This window comes from Chlorocebus sabaeus, chromosome 11, assembly GCF_047675955.1.
Source record: "Chlorocebus sabaeus isolate Y175 chromosome 11, mChlSab1.0.hap1, whole genome shotgun sequence".
Taxonomy (NCBI): domain Eukaryota; kingdom Metazoa; phylum Chordata; class Mammalia; order Primates; family Cercopithecidae; genus Chlorocebus; species Chlorocebus sabaeus.
Genome location: NC_132914.1, coordinates 120030812 through 120047052, shown reverse-complemented (window position 1 = coordinate 120047052; position 16241 = coordinate 120030812). Strand labels below are relative to the sequence as shown.

Below are 16241 nucleotides of genomic sequence, written 5' to 3'. Positions count from 1 at the left end.
GATTACAGGCATGAGCCACCACTCCCGGCCTATTATTATTTTTTAAGACAGGATCTGGCTCTGTCGCCCAGGCTGAAGTGCAATGGCACAATCTCAGCTTGCTGCAGCCTCCACCTCCCGGGCTCAAGCAATTCTTCCACGTCAACCTCTTGAGTGGCTGGGACCAAGGCATGAGCTATAACACCTGGCTAATTTTTGTATTTTTCATAGAGATGGGGTTTCACCATGTTGGCCAGGCTGGTCTTCAACTCCTGACCTCAGGTGATCTACCCGCCTCAGCCTCCCAAGGTGCTGGGATTACAGGCATGAGCCACCATCCCCGGCCTGATAAGTGTTTTATTAGCATAGTGCAGAGAGGAGGTAAATCTCGAGAAGTAATTAAAGAAGGGATATTCTACACAGACATAAAGAATAGTGTCTCTTTGGGATTGAATAACTGGCTAGAACTTCTCTATCAGTTGAAAACAAAGCTATAAATATATGGTGGTTTAGTGTGTGAAAAGATGCACAACATTGTTAGTCATTAGGGGACTGCAAGTTAAAACCACATTGAGATACCACTTCATACCTATTAGAATGTCTGGAATTTAAAAATGGATCATAGCAAGTATTAACTGGAATCTGGAGCAGCTGGGACCGTCATACACTGATGGTGGGAATGTCACTGGTACTTTGGAAAACATCTGGCAGTTTCTTAAAATGTTAAATATACCCCAGCACTTTGGGAGGCTGAGGCAGGAGGATTGCTTGAGGTCAGGAGTTTGAGACGACCCTGGGCAACATAACAAGACCCCGTCTCCACAAAAAATTTAAAAGTGAGCTGGGTGTAATGGTTCATGCCTACGGTCCCAGCTACTTGGGAGGCTGCGGTGGGAGGATTACTTGAGTCCAGGAGTTTGAGACCGCAGGAAGCCATGATTGTGCCGCTGCACTCCAGCTTGGGTGACACAGCGAGACCCTGTCTCTAAAAAAAGAAAAAAAAGGTTAAATATACACCTACCATATGACCTAGCTAGCATTCCATTCTTAGATAAATGAAAAAAAAAGTATACCAAGACTTATTTACACATAAATATGCAAGCAGCTTTATTTGTATTACCCAGCACACCAGAAACAACCCAAATGTCCATTCACAAGTGAATGGCTAAATCACTGTGGTAATAGGTTGGTGCAAAAGTAATTGCGGGCTGGGCGCGGTGGCTCACGCCTCTAATCCCAGCACTTTGGGAGGCCAAGGTGGATCACGAGGTCAGGAGATCGAGACCATCCTGGCGAACACGGTAAAACCCCATCTCTACTAAAAATACAAAAAAAATTAGCCGGGCGTGGCAGCAGACGCCTGTAGTCCCAGCTTCTTGGGAGGCTGAGGCAGGAGAATGGTGTGAACCCGGGAGGCGGTGGAGCTTGCAGTGAGCCGAGATCGCGTCACTGCACTCCAGCCTGGGTGACAGAGCAAGACTCCGTCTCAGAAAAAAAAAAAAAAAAAAAAAAAAAGTATTTGTGGTTTTTACCATTACCTTTTTTTTTCTTTTTTTTTTTTTTTTGAGATTGAGTCTCGCTCTGTCACCCAGGCTGGAGTCCAGTAGCATGATCTTGACTCACTGCAACCCTCGCCTCCTGAGTTTAAGTAATTCTCCTGCCTCAGCCTCCCAAGTAGCTGGGATTACAGGCACATGCCACCACACCAAGCTAATTTTTGTGGTTTTAGTAGACAGGGGGTTTCACTGTGCTGGCCAGGCTGGTCTGGAACGCCTGACCTCAAGTGATCCGCCTGCCTCAGTCTCCCAAAGAGTTGGGATTACTTTTAATGGCCTGCCATTGCTTTTAATGACAAAGACCATATTTACTTTTGCACCAACCTAATATATCCACACAATAGGATACTTCTCAGCAACAAAAAGGAATTATTTATACACACAGTCACATAGATTAATCTCAAGATAATTACACTGAGTGAAAGAAACAAGAGGGACACAAAAGTTTGAACGCATTAATATAAAATTCTAGAAAATGCAAACTAATCTGTGTTACAGAAAAGAGACCAGTGGTTGTCTGGGAATAGGGAGGGATGCACAGGGCAGAGGAAGAATTCCAAAGGGGTTTGGGTGTAATGAATGTGTCACTATTAGTCTGTCACATACAGACTAATGTGTGGTAAATGGGACTTCATTATATAAGACAATGTCTGGCCAGTACAGCACCTCATGCCTGTAATCCCATTAGTGGGATGAAGATTTCAATTTGCCACCCTGGTATCCTGGTAAATCATAGATGTTAGATGTTTTCCTTTTTTTTGTTTTTGTTTTTGAGACAGAATCTCGCTCTGTTGCCAGGCTGGAATGCAATGGCGCAACCTCAGCTCACTGCAACCTCCACCTCCTGGTTTCAAGCCATTCTCCCACCTCAGCCTCCCGAGTAACTGAGATTACAGGTGCCCTCCACTATGCCCGGCTAATTTTTGTATTTTTAGTAGAGACAGGGTTTCACCATGTTGGTCAGGCTGGTCTCAAACTCCTGACCTCAGGTAATCTGCCCACCTCGGCCTCCCAAAGTGCTGGGATTACAGGCGTGAGACACTGCACCTGGCGATGTTTTCCTTTTTTATGTTTTTAAAATTTTATTGAAATAAAAAATAGAGGCAGGGTCTTGCTATGTTGCCCATGCTGATCCTGGGCTTAAGTGATCCTCCCACCTTGGTCCCCCAGAGTGTTGGGATTACAGGCATGAGGCACGGTACCTGGCCAGACATTTTCTTATGTAATGAAATCCCATTTACCACACATTAGTCTGTATGCATGTCTCTGCAGATAGAGAAATCTGTAAGCAAGCCCACCAACGTGTCACCTGGGGTCTCTCTAGACACTGCCAGGGGTTGTGTATTTGGCGGAAGGGGCAGCTGAGACCAGGAAGTTGGGTGATATCTTCTGGGTGTACATTTCTGTATTGTTCTTGTGGTTTTTCTTTTTCTTCCTTCTTTTTTTTTTTTTTTTTACAACCCACATGTATCAAGTTGCCAATAAGTAAACAAACAAACAATCTTTCTTGGAAGAAAAAAAAGTAGTCCCGGCACAGCCGTTCACATGTGTAATCCCAGCACTTTGGGAGGCCAAGGCAAGAAGATCACTTGAGCCCAAGTGTTCAAGACCAGACTGGGCAACAAATTGAGACCCTGTCTCTACAAAAAATAAGAAAATTAGCTGGGAGTGGTGGCATGTGCCTGTAGTTGCAGCTACTCGGGAGGCTGAGGCAGGAGGATCGCTTGAACCCAGGAGGTTGAGGCTGCAGTGAGCCATGATTGTACCACTGCACTACAGCCTGGTTGACTGAGTACCCCGTCTCAAAGAAACAGAACAAAACAAACACAAAATAATAAAATAAATAACAGGATTGCCTTAAAAGCATCTTAAAATCCTAGAATTGAAAAAAAAACAAAACAAAACGGAGGAATAGCCAAAATAAGCAAGCTAACAGTGGTTGCTAGAGGAGCATTAAAAGCCTTTGGTGAGAGGTCTGACTTGAGTAAGCTGCGAATTTCTAAGCAAAATACAAACCTTTTCATTGAATGCTGGTGCATCTTTGCAGATTAACAAACTCTTAGGTGAGTTCTTTTTATCGGAAGAGGACTCTGTCTCATCCTCTCTCAAGGCAGATTTTGAAGAACCCAAAGAGTGGGAATCTTGGATGGCAATTAGCTCACTATGAATAAGAAAACCCAACAAAAACAGATATCTTAAAACAATATCATACATAGATCACTCTTATACTTTTAAAAGTATCTTAAAAGGACAAACAAGTGTTTTTGTTGTTGAAGCAGTGCAAGTTTGAGTAGAACATTATAGATTGGAATAGAATATTATAAGTTAATGCACACCTTTTGCAAATAAGAATGAAAACAAGGCTGGGCATGGTAGCTCAATGCCTATAATCCTAGCACTTTGGGAGGCTGAGCCGGGTGGATCACAGGTCAGGAGATCAGGACCATCCTGGCCAACATGGTGAAACCCCATCTCTACTAAAAATATAAACAGTAGCTGGGTGTGGCCGGGCGCGTTGGCTCATGCCTGTAATCCCAGCACTTTGGGAGGCCGAGGTGGGTGGATCACAGGGTCAGGAGATCGAGACCATCCTAAGACGGTGAAACTCCATCTCTACTAAAAATACAAAAAATTAGGCGGGCGTGGTGGCAGGCACCTTAGTCCCAGCTATTCAGAAGGCTGAAGCTACTTGGAAGGAGAATGGCATGAACCCGGGAGGCAGAGCGTGCAGTGAGCCAAGATCATGCCACTGCACTCCAGCCTAGGCGACAGAGCGAGACTCTGCCTCAAAAATAAAAAATTAGCTGGGTGTGGTGGCACGTGCCTGTAATCCCAGTTACTCAGGAGGCTGAGGCATGAGAATTGCTTGAACCCAGGAGGTGGAGGTTGCAGAGAGCCGAGATCGCACCACTGCACTCCAGCCTGGCAATGAAGTGAGACTCTGTCTCAAAAAAAAAAAAAAAAAAGAATTAAAACAAAATTATTAGATAAAGGTAACTATAGAATAAAGAATGTCCTCCTAAAAACACAATGAACTGAACGTTCTAGAGATAGGATCATCTAAAAGGGAGGAAAAAATTAAAATAGACTAATTCTTTTTTTTTTTTTTTTGAGACAGAGTCTGGCTCTGTCGCCCAGGTTGGAGTGCAGTGGCGCGATCTCGGCTCTCTGCAAGCTCCGCCTCCCAGGTTCATGCCATTCTCCAGCCTCAGCTTCCCGTGTAGCTGGGACTACTGGCGCCCGCCACTATGCCCGGCTAATTTTTTTGGTATTTTTAGTAGAGATGGGGTTTCACCATGTTAGCCAGGATGGTCTCGATCTCCTGACCTTGTAATCCACCCGCCTTGGCCTCCCAAAGTGCTGGGATTACAGCCGTGAGCCACCGCACCCGGCCAAATAGACTAATTATTAAAAAAAAAAAAAAAAAAAAAAAAAGAGCCGGCTGGGTGCGGTGACTCATACCTGTAATCCCCATACTTTGGGAGGCTGAGGAGGGCAGATCACCTGAGGTCAGGAGTTTGAGACCAGCCTGGCCAACATGATAAAACTGCATCTCTACTAAAAAATACAAAAATCAGCCGGGCATGGTGGCGCACGCCTGTAATCTCAGCTACTCGAGAGGCTGAGGCAGGAGAATCGCTTGAACCCAGGAGGCAGAGGTTGCAGTGAGCCAAGATCGTGCCATTGCACTCCAGCCTAGGGGACAAGAGCAAAACTTCATCTCAAAAAAAAAAAAAAAGAGCCAAGTGCAGTGATTCCTGCCTGTAGTCCCAGCTACTTGGGAGGCTGAGGTGGGATCACTTGAGCCCAGGAGTTAGAGGCTGCAGTGAGCTATCACTATAACACTGCACTCCAGCCTGGGTGACAGTGAGACCCTATCTCTAAAAAGAAAAAAAAAAAGGGAAAAAAAAAAAACATGGAATAAGGTTATACTTGTGAAAATTTTAGGTTTTCAGTTTTTGAGATTGATTTTTGTTAAAGGCTTTATTTATTTATTTATTTATTTTTGTTATCTTTAGAGATGGGGTTTCACTATGTTGCCCACTACGGCCTTGAACTTCTGAACTCAAGAGATCCTCCTTGCTTTGGCCTCCCAAAATGTTGGGATTGCAGGCATGAACCACCTCACCTGGCCAATGACTTTTTTTTTTTTGAGACTGAGTCCGATTCTATTGCCCAGGCTGGAGTGCAGTGGCATAATCTTGAGTCATTGCAACCTCCGTCTCCTGGGTTCAAGCGATTCTTGTGCCTCAGCCTCCCGAGTAGCTGGGACTACAGGCGTGTGCCACCATGTCCGGCTCATTTTTGCATTTTTAGTAGAGATAGGGTTTCACCATGTTGGCCAGACTGGTCTCGAACTCCTGACCTCAGGTGATCCGCCTGATTTTGACAGAAAAGCTGTTCTGGAACAGACCAGAGGCACTAGAACTGCTTCCTCCCCTGTAACCTACAACAAAGTGAGAACAGGCTGCATGGGTAAACCTGTTTGTCAAATGGAATGCTGGCACAAATGTGAACATTTTAGTTAGATAATCAAGTAGGTAAGCAAGTTCTTATAATCTATGGAAAAATAGAAAAACATAATTATCTTTCTACTTAATCACATATTTGTCATGTGATATCTTGGCATCCGTCTCTGCTGGCAGAACAGGCCAATCACTTCAATCATTTTAAGTCGGTGAGGTCAAAAGGGCCTTGAAAGAAACTCTGAATGTAAATTTGCACTTATTTCGTACATTAAATTTAATCCTCTATGCTCTTAAAACTATCTGACATAAGCTTGTCCCTTAATATATGAGTGTCCTTGTTCAGTAGTGAAAAATAGGCAGTTGTGCCATGATACTTGCAATTATCCAAAGATCTTTAAAGACCAAATATGAATAGATGACATTTAGCGTGACGACCGACTTTTTAAAATAATTCGCAACTGGCAGAATGACTATCTGTATGACCTTTAAACAATTCAAGTTTCTAAAAGGGCCAAAGGAAATAAATAAACAAAATAAAATTAAAGAGCCAAAGGACACTCCAAATAATTAAGCACTAGAAATAAATTTTAATCATAAAATCCTATAAAAGCCGATGTAATGATTAAAATACGCCTCTCAGCCGGGTGCGGTGGCTCACGCCTGTAATCCCAGCACTTTGGGAGGCCGAGGCGGGCGGATCACGAGGTCAGAAGATCGAGATCATCCTGGTTAACACGGTGAAACCCCGTCTCTACTAAAAATGCAAAAAAATTAGCCAGGCGTGGTGGCGGGCGCCTGTAGTCCCAGCTACACGGGAGGCTGAGGCAGGAGAATGGCGTGAACCCGGGAGGTAGAGCTTGCAGTGAGCCGAGATTGCACCACTGCACTCCAGCCTGGGTGGCAGAGTGAGGCTCCGTCTCAAAAAAAAAAAAAAAAAAAATACGCCTCTCAATATGGAAACTTCATCCTTTCTGTAATTTAAGACTAAAGAGCTATGCTTTATTTAAAAATAGCAGACATTATTATGACGCCACTCACACACAAGATTTAGCTATTCTAACAATAAGACAAGCCTGAATAAGGCAGCGTACGCTAACAACTAATCCATTTTCTTCTCTTAAAAAAGCCAATAACTTACCAGCTTGTTCAATACAAGTATCCTCCTTCCTGAATGATTTTGAAAAATTGAGAAAGTTTGGGCGACGGAAAGTCTCAAACAGATACGAACTGAATGAACGCAAAGGCAGGCATGGCTGGATATGTAAATACACTAAGTGACCCTGGATAAGAGCTGAGAGATGCCAGGTGTGGTGGCTCACACCTGTCATCCCCACAGGTGAAAAGATTGCTTAAGCCCAGAAGTTTGAGACCAGCCTGGGCTAGATAGTATCACCTCATCTCAATTTTTTAAAAAAGAGCGATGATACTTTTTTTTTTTTTTTAATAGTCTCACTTTGTTGCCCAAGCTGGAGTGCAGTGGCACAATCATAGTTCACTGCCGTGTCAAACTCCTGAATTCAAGTGATCCTCCCACGGGTGTTTGCCATCCATGCCCAGCAAATTAAAAATTTTTTTTTTGTGGAGATGGAGCCTCACTATGTCACCCAGGCTAGTCTCAAATTCCTGGACTCAAGTGATCCTCCTGCCTCAGCCTCCCAATCCTGGGACTACAGGTGTACACCACCATGCCCAGCTAACTTAAAAACAATTCTTAAAAAATATGTAGAGGCCAAGCGTGGTGGCTCACGCCTGTAATTACAGCAATTTGGGAGGCCAAGGTGGGTGGATCACTTGAAGTCAGGAGTTCGAGACCAGCCTGGCCAATATGGTGAGACCCCATCTTTACTAAAAATACAAAAATTAGCTGGGCATGGTGGTGTGTGCCTTTAATCCCAGCTACTTGGGAGGCTGGGGCAGGAGAATGGCTTGAACCCAGGAGGCAGAGGTCTCAGTGAGCCAAGATTGTGCCACTGCACTCCAGCCTGGGTGACAAAGCTAGACTCCATCTCCAAAAAAAAAAGCGTAGAGATAGGGTCTCGCTATATTGCCCATGCTGGTCTCAAACTCCTGGCTTCATGTGACTCTCCTGCCTTGGCCTCCCAACGTGCTAGAATTACAGGCATAAGCCACCACAATGCATCAAGAGAAATTTTTATGTGGTGTCTAGGTTATATGCCATCTGGACCAGAAATGGTCAGCGTGTCAATTCAGAACGGCTTCTGGGGCGAGGAATGCTCTAGGGCGGCATTCCACTCTGTGCCGCGATCCACCCGTTTGCTTTTTAATAAAACATACTTGCCCAAGTCATAACAACTGCTTTTGTTTTTAAACAAAACCTTTGCCTCAGAAGCCGTCCTCAGTATAAACACGTCCCTGGAATCTAATAGAGCCTCTATAATTAAAGACTCAACAGTCCATGCTGTGACGAAAAGAGGGAACCATTGGTCCTAAGGAAGATCTCTGTTAGCAAACACAGCTTCTGGATTAACAGTAGGTATGGCGTGGCTTCTGTCACCCGTTGTATTTCTAAATATTGGCATGTGTGCTCCACGGGTGTTTACGGACGTGAATGTTACTCACCTTGCCGGGAAGTCACGTTGTGTCCCACGGAAGCTTTCTGAACACGTGCACCCAGATTTGAGGCGGACAATTCTCTGCATTTTGGAAGGCTTGAAAATACTCATCCACTCCACATCAGACATGTGGCCTGGGGCTTCAATTATGAAGTTACTCGGGTGGCAGCACTTGGAGTCACACGTGCCACTTTCGCCCAGACAGGCTTCATTTTTCTGGCAGCATGAGATTTCGGACCTTTCCATCTGATCTTGACACTCTACATCCAGCTTTTCTGGCTGTTTTGAACTTGGGCAGTTGGTCAGGCCCAGGTAAACACTGACATCGTGCCACTGCTTCTCATCAGATAAAGTGGGCGTTTCTGCGGGTTGTTTTTCTTCGTTCTGAACCCCAGTGCCAGGACATTTTAGTGATTTTGCATGGATCTTGCACAATGTAATTTTGTTTTCAGGTTCAATCTGGGTTTTTCCTCCCAGAGACCAAGACTTGTGTTTCTCTACTAAGTCTTTGGTAAATATGGATGACAGCGTAATTACACTTTTCTCCCCAAACGCAGTATTGATCTGTCGTTTCTTCTCTTTGCATTCATCACAAGAGCTCTTGTCTGACCTATTTTGCTGAACCAACATGGCTTCAAATTTCTGGTCCTTAAACAGTGACTTCTGATCTTTTTCCCTCTTAATATCGACTTTTGGGTGGTTATTTTCAAGGTCTGATAAACACATGTCTCTGCTATGGTGGCATTATAAGAAAAATTGAGGTTATAAGCTATACTTGATACTATCATTCTAAACATTTCACCCAAAACTCAGTAGAGCTAACTCCCAATTAGACTCATTCGTCTGAACCTCAGAACCTCAGAGCCCAATTCTAGCCCAACCTTCTCCAGGAAGCCTTTCTGACCACCAAGCCCACATTCCCTTTTCCATCCTCACCTCTTATTGCACTGTCTACATGAGCAAAAAGAATCCTACAGAAATGTGACAAAACCTTTTAATAAATCTTCCTTTAAAATTTTTCATGTCACTTGTATTCAGGTATTCTAATCTGTATCATTCTGATACCTAGGAAATACAATTCTCTCTTTCCATAATGCCATAAACTATTTTATGCTTAAAAAAATTTTTTTTGAGGCTGGGCGTAGTGGCTCATGCCTGTAATCCCAGCACTTTGAGAGGTTGAGGTGGGTGGATCACCTGAGGTCAGGAGTTTGAGACCAGCCTGACTCACATGGAGAAACCCTGTCTCTACTAAATATACAAAAATTAGCCGGGCGTGGTAGAACATGCCTGTATTCCCAGCTACTTGGGAGGCTGAGGCAAGAGAATTGCTTGAACCTGGGAGGCGGAGGTTGTGGTGAGCCAAGATAGTGCTATTGCACTCCAGCCTGGGTGACAAGGGCGAAACTCAAAAAAAAAAAAAAATTTTTTTTGGTAGAGACAGGGTCTTGCTATGTTGCAAGGGTCAAGCAATCCTTGCTATGTTGCAGGGTCAAGCAATCTTTCAGCCTGGGTGACAAGAGTGAATCTCAAAAAAAAAAAAAAAAAAAATTTTTTTTTGGTAGAGACAGGGTCTTGCTATGTTGCCTAGGCTGCTCTTGAACTCCTGGCCTCAAGCAATCCTTCTGCTTTAGCTTCCAAAGGCACTGCGATTATAGGTGTAAGCCATGGTGCCCAGCTCATTTTAAGCTTTTAAGGAATAACCTCAACTCATCTAGTACCTCCCAGAGGCAATGAAGGTCAAAAAGGAGAAGGATAGCCTTGGCAACACAACGAAACCCCATAACTACAAAAAATACGAAAAAAAAAAGTAGCCGGGCATGGTGGCACACCCCTGTGGGCCCAGCTACTCACTTGGAAGGCTGCGGTGAGAGGATCGCTTGAACCCAGGAGGTGGAAGTTGCAGTGAGCTAAGGTTGCACCACTGCATGCCAGCTTGGGCAACAGAGCAAGACCCCATCTCAAAAAAAGGAAAAAGGAGAAAGAGCCAGTATGTTAGATGCTTCTGCCTGCAAGAGAACTCTTAGTCTGGTGGCAGTGGCAGCAGCTAGGACTCAGAGCCACAGGCCACAACCCCCCGCAGAGAGCCCCAAAGGAAAGTGCAGCAAGTACAGCGGAAAGCAGGGCGGCCCCAGCCACACGGCACACGGCACACGCCACACGCCTAGGGCGATCGCGGCAGTGCTGCAACTACTAAGCCCTGCTGCTCTCAACTCCATTCTCCCAGGAAAAGTCGCTGCTGCAACCCAGTCCAGCCCCCATGGTTCCAAACAGTCATGGGGAGCTTCCCTAATCCCTTTCCCTTTCAAAGACTCCTTGTAACATTTCGGCTTAGAAAAGTAGACTAAGTTGAGCTGTGGTACACTTATATGCCTGTTAAATTAAACCACACTTTATATGTTTATATTTTAATTTTACAGAAACCAATTTAATTCCCACATTGCTTGTTGTAGGGAAGGGAAGATATTTGCTATTAATGACGCAAGCAGGAAAATCCAGTTAAGGGCGCAGATCGCCCTCGGTGGAGTGGGGCTCTTACTCAGCGATCAATGCATTCCTTGGCATTACTTCTTTTGGGCGAGTGCCATGTCCTATATACCTACATGTGCCCAAGTCCTAGCCTAGTGTCTAAACACTGAATGCTGGATGGATGGATGGATGGATGAAAGGATGGATGGATGGATGAACGAATGATTCATCTCTGTAGTGTCTACTCTAGCTCAAAACCTTCTGCACAACAGAAGGGCAAATCAGGTTAAACATATTCACTTCTATCCAGTGGCTAAATCAGGATCATGCCTAAAATTCTTAGATCAGGTCTTCCTACAACTGAGGATTATGAAAGTCATTATTAGCTCACACACATTTATTTTATTTATTTATTTATTTATTTATTTATTTATTTATTTATTTATTTATTTATTTTCAGATGGAGCCTCACTCTGTCTCCCAGGCTGGAGTGCAGTGGCGTGATCTCAGCTCGCTGCAAAGTCCGCCTCCCAGGTTCCAGCAATTCTCCTGCCTCAGCCTGCCAAATAGCTGGGACTACAGGTGCGTGCCACCACGCCCGGCTAATTTTTTTGTATTTTTAGTACAGACGGGGTTTCACCGTGTTAGCCAAGATGGTCTTGTCTCCCGACCTCGTGATCCACCCGCCTCAGCCTCCCAAAGTGCTGGGATTACAGGCATGAGCCACCGCGCCAGGTCTATTTATTTATTTATTTATTTATTTATTTATTTTTTTGAGACGGAGTCTCGCTCTGTCGCCCAGGCTGGAGTGCAGTGGCCGGATCTCAGCTCACTGCAAGCTCTGCCTCCTGGGTTCACGCCATTCTTCTGCCTCAGCCTCCTGAGTAGCTGGGACTACAGGCGCCTGCCACAACGCCCGGCTAATTTTTTGTGTTTTTTTTTTTAGTAGAGACGGGGTTTGGCTCTTGTCACCCAGGCTGGAGTATGATGGCGCGATCTTGGCTCACTGCAACCTCCACCTCTGGGGTTCAAGTGATTCTCGTGCCTCAGTCTCCCGAGTAGCTGGGACTACAGGCATGAGCCACTATGCCTGGCTAATGTTTGTATTTTTAGTAGAGATGGGATTTCACCATGTTGGTCAGGCTGGTCTCGAACTCCTGACCTCAGGTGACCCACCTGCCTTGGCCTCCCAAAGTGCTGGGATTACAGGTGTGAGGCACCGCACCCGGTCACATTTATTTCCTACCATATGGGGAATAGTAGTCAGTACTGGCCAACAGTAAGTGCACAGTCAATACTGACTGATGGAATATAATACAAGATCATATTAATTGCATCTTGCTGAGATTACCTGGAGTCCAGGGCCTTTGAGTCCTCCATCTTTGAGTCATACATCTGTATTAATTCCTGAGAATTTTCCACATTGAAATTAAGAAACTGCAGATCACTCTGTTGTTTTACATAAATCTGTCATAGATATTGATAAATCAATATGAAATGTAATAACAAAACTAAACTGAACCAACAATTTGGCAGTTTCCCTGAAACAGTTCACAAACCCTAAAACAGAACAGATAGTTACTAGGGAAATATGCTAAATATGTCTGCTTTTAATTTTCCTTTGTTAGCACTAAGATTTGCTAGGATAGCTGGGCTCCCTGCCTTTGATCACCACAAGCAAGACCCTATCTGCTGCACTAAACGTGATACACAGGCCGGGCTCAGTGGCTCACACCTGTAATCCCAGCACTTTGGGAGGCTGAGGTGGGTGGATCATGAGGTCAGGAGTTCAAGACCAGCCTGGTCAATATAGTAAAACCCTGTCTCTACTAAAAATACAAAAAATTAGTTGGCCTGGTGGTGGGCACATGTAATCCCAGCTACTTGGGAGGCTGAGGCATGAGGATCGCTTGTACCTGGGGTGCGGAGGTTGCAGTGAGCCAAGATCAGGCCATTGCACCCCAGCCCAGGAGACAGTGTGAGACTCTGTCTCAAAAAAATAAAATAAAATAAAAATAAATAAGCATGATATACAACTAATGTAGTTAGGGTTCCAAACCACCAATTAAACAAAATCGACAGGCATACTTTTTTCTAATTTGCTATTTGTTTACAAACATTTCTTATGTGATAGAGAAGGATGACTGGGGACATACCTGTCTCAGATTGTGCAGTTCTGAATTTGTGCGTTCTTGCTTTGACTTCGCAATATTAAGCAATTCATCTTTCCTCTTTTCTCTCTCTACTATATAAGAACAAGTATTATTAAACATTTTTCATCAGCTGTATCAACACAAATCTCTCCATTTCCAACAATTCAATGCTCAGCTGACATTTTTGTTGTTCCTGAACTTAAAAACAGCAGAATGGCTGAACGAAGTGGCTCGCACCTGTAATTGCAGCACTTTGGGAGGCCAAGGTGGGTGGATCACTTGAGGTCAGGAGTTCTAGACTAGCCTGGCCAACATGGCAAAACCCCATCTCTACTAAATATATAAATTCAGCCAGGTGTGGTGTTGTATGCCTGTGGTCCCGGTCACTTGGGAGGCTGAGGCAGGAAAATCATTTGAACCTGGGAGGTGGAGGTTGTAGTGAGCAGAGACTGCGCCACTGCACTCCAGCCTGGATGATGGAGTAAGCACTTTATCTCAAAAAAAAAAAAAAAAAAAAAAAGAAGTGATTTGTAGATTCAGGGATTATTTGTCTTTCCTTTTGTAGGTGATAGAATGAGGGTGATTTCCAAATCTCTACACTTAATACATATTACTTTAATTATTTATTTTTAAATTTTAGAAGATAAATATTTTTAAAAACAGAGATGGGGTCTCGCTATGTTGCCCAGGCTGGTCTTGAACTCCTGGGTTTCACCACGTTAGCCAGATTGGTCTCCAACTCCTGGCCTCATGGGATCTGCCTGCCTCAGCCTCCCAAAATGCTGGGATTACAGGCATGAGCCACTGTGCCTGGCCAAAACCGAGACATTTTAACAGTGGAAGGGATATCCATAGTGCATCTGACTCAGCGAGTCTCAATTCCACACGCCTCTCATGTTAACAGCATCCAAGCAGGGTGTACTCCTAATGTTTAAATAAACCTGTTTTGTTATAATCGCAGCTACTTTGGAGGCTGAGGTGGGAAGACTGCTTGAGCCCAGGAGTTTAAGACCAGCCTGAGCCAACACAGCAAGACACTGTCTCTTAAAAAAAAAAAAAAAGATACTTGTTTTGGATACAGCATGGTCCCTAAACAAAAACCAACTACTTTATCTGGCCCTCAGAGTAATTTTAAATATATCTGAATGTTGGCTGGTGGGGTTGTTGGGGGGTGGTGGGGGAGGGCAGGTGGTCAAAGGAAAAAAAAAAAAAAAAAAAATATATATATATATATTTGAATGTTGCCTTAATCTCTGATTTTAGAATAATCTACTTTTGCAAAAGAGGCAATGCCACTGTAAATATAAATGTTTCCCTAGTTCAGATAGTTTTCTCCACTGCTGGGTTTAGCTGAGAGATCAAAGTGGATTGGGTCTATTTTCACAAGTTGGCCACAGAAAACAAAGAGGTAAGGAACTCTCTGCTGCTATCTGCCTGAACAAGCAGCCTAAGATAAAACAACGGGGCCCACACCTGTAATCTCAGCACTTTGGGAGGCTGAGACGGGTGGATCACGAGGTCAGGAGATCGAGACCACCCTGGCTAACACGGTGAAACCCCGTCTCTACTAAAAATACAAAAATTAGCCAGGCGCGGTGGCGGGTGCCTGTAGTCCCAGCTACACGGGAGGCTGAGGCAGGAGAATGGCGTGAACCCGGGAGGCGGAGCTTGCAGTGACTGGAGATTGCGCCACTGCACTCCAGCCTGGGCGACAGAGCGAGACTCCGTCTAAAAAAAAAAAAAACAACAACAACAATGGGAAGGGCCTTAGATGCCTGGAACCTGCTGAATTCTGATCAAGACTCTGCCTGGAAGACCTGAGGCAGACACTCAGTCTACAAGAGCTCACCTACAGGACTGTCAGGACCCACAGAAATGTAAACTAGTATCATTGTTCCCTTTGCAAACTCCTTACTCCTAGTTATGTACAAACAAGACATGTTTTGTTCTCTCAGCCTATGTAAAGAACGCGCCTGTAATTCCAGCACTTTGGGAGGCCAAGGCAGGCAGATCACGAGGTCAGGAGATCGAGACCATCCTGGCTAACACAGTGAAACCCTGTCTCTATTAAAAAATACAAAAAATTAGCTGGGCATGGTGGCGGGTGCCGTAGTCCCAGCTACTCGGGAAGCTGAGGCAGGAGAATGGCGTGAACCCTGGAGGCTGAGCTTGCAGTGAGCTGAGAACGCACCACTGCACTCCAACCTGGGCAACAGAGAGCTAGACTCCGTCTCAAAACAAACAAACAAACAAACAAACAAACAAACAAACAAACTGCATTGTCGGCAAGAGAAAAAAAAAGTTTTAAAAGTAAAACTTTAAGACATATTCCAACTTCAAATAAAATGTGGTAACATCTAAGTGGGTGTGGTGGTTCACATCTGTAATCCTAACCCTCTGGGAGGCCGAGGTGGGTGGATTGTCTGAGCTCAGGAGTTCGAGACCAGACTGGGCAACACAATTAAACTGCGTCTCTACTAAAGTACAAAAAGTTAGCCAGGTGTGGTGGCGTGTGCCTGCAGTCCCAGCTACTCTGGAGGCTGAGGCATAAGAATTGCTTGAACCCAGGAGGCGGAAGTTGAAGTAAGACAAGATTGTGCCACTACACTCTAGCCTAGGTGACAGAGCAAGACTCCATCTCCAAAAAAACAAAAACGAAAACAAAAAAACATGGTAACCTTTAGCCATAGCACTTGACAGTATATTATCATGTTATACCTTTAAAAATTCTTTTTTGGGCTTAGGCCAAGCAAGATGGCTCATGCCTATAATCTTAGTACTATGGGAGGCCAAGGCAGGAGGATTATCTGAGGCTAGGAGTTCAAGACTAGTAGCCTGGGCAACATAGTGAGACCCTGCCTCTACTAAAAATAAAAAATAAAATAAAATACAATTAGCTAGGTGTGATGACACATGCCTGCAGTCCTAGCTACTCGGGAGGCTGAGGTGGCAGGATCACTTGAACCCAGACAGTCGAGACTGCAGTGAGCTATGACTACACCACTGCACTCCAGCCTGGGCAACAGAGCAAGACCTTATGTC

General features: G+C 44.5%; 1 protein-coding gene across 1 annotated transcript in view; it reads right to left on the bottom strand.

Moving 5' to 3' along the window:
- The window catches only part of CCDC62 (coiled-coil domain containing 62), a 54576-nt gene that overhangs the window by 20370 nt on the left and 17965 nt on the right, over window positions 1-16241 (bottom strand). The window contains exons 7-10 of the mRNA XM_008005064.3: window positions 13203-13291; window positions 12398-12513; window positions 8585-9310; window positions 3552-3696 (exon numbers count right to left, since the gene is read on the bottom strand). Coding sequence (XP_008003255.3) covers window positions 3552-3696; window positions 8585-9310; window positions 12398-12513; window positions 13203-13291 — 1076 coding nt within the window. The remainder of the gene's footprint in view (window positions 1-3551; window positions 3697-8584; window positions 9311-12397; window positions 12514-13202; window positions 13292-16241) is intronic.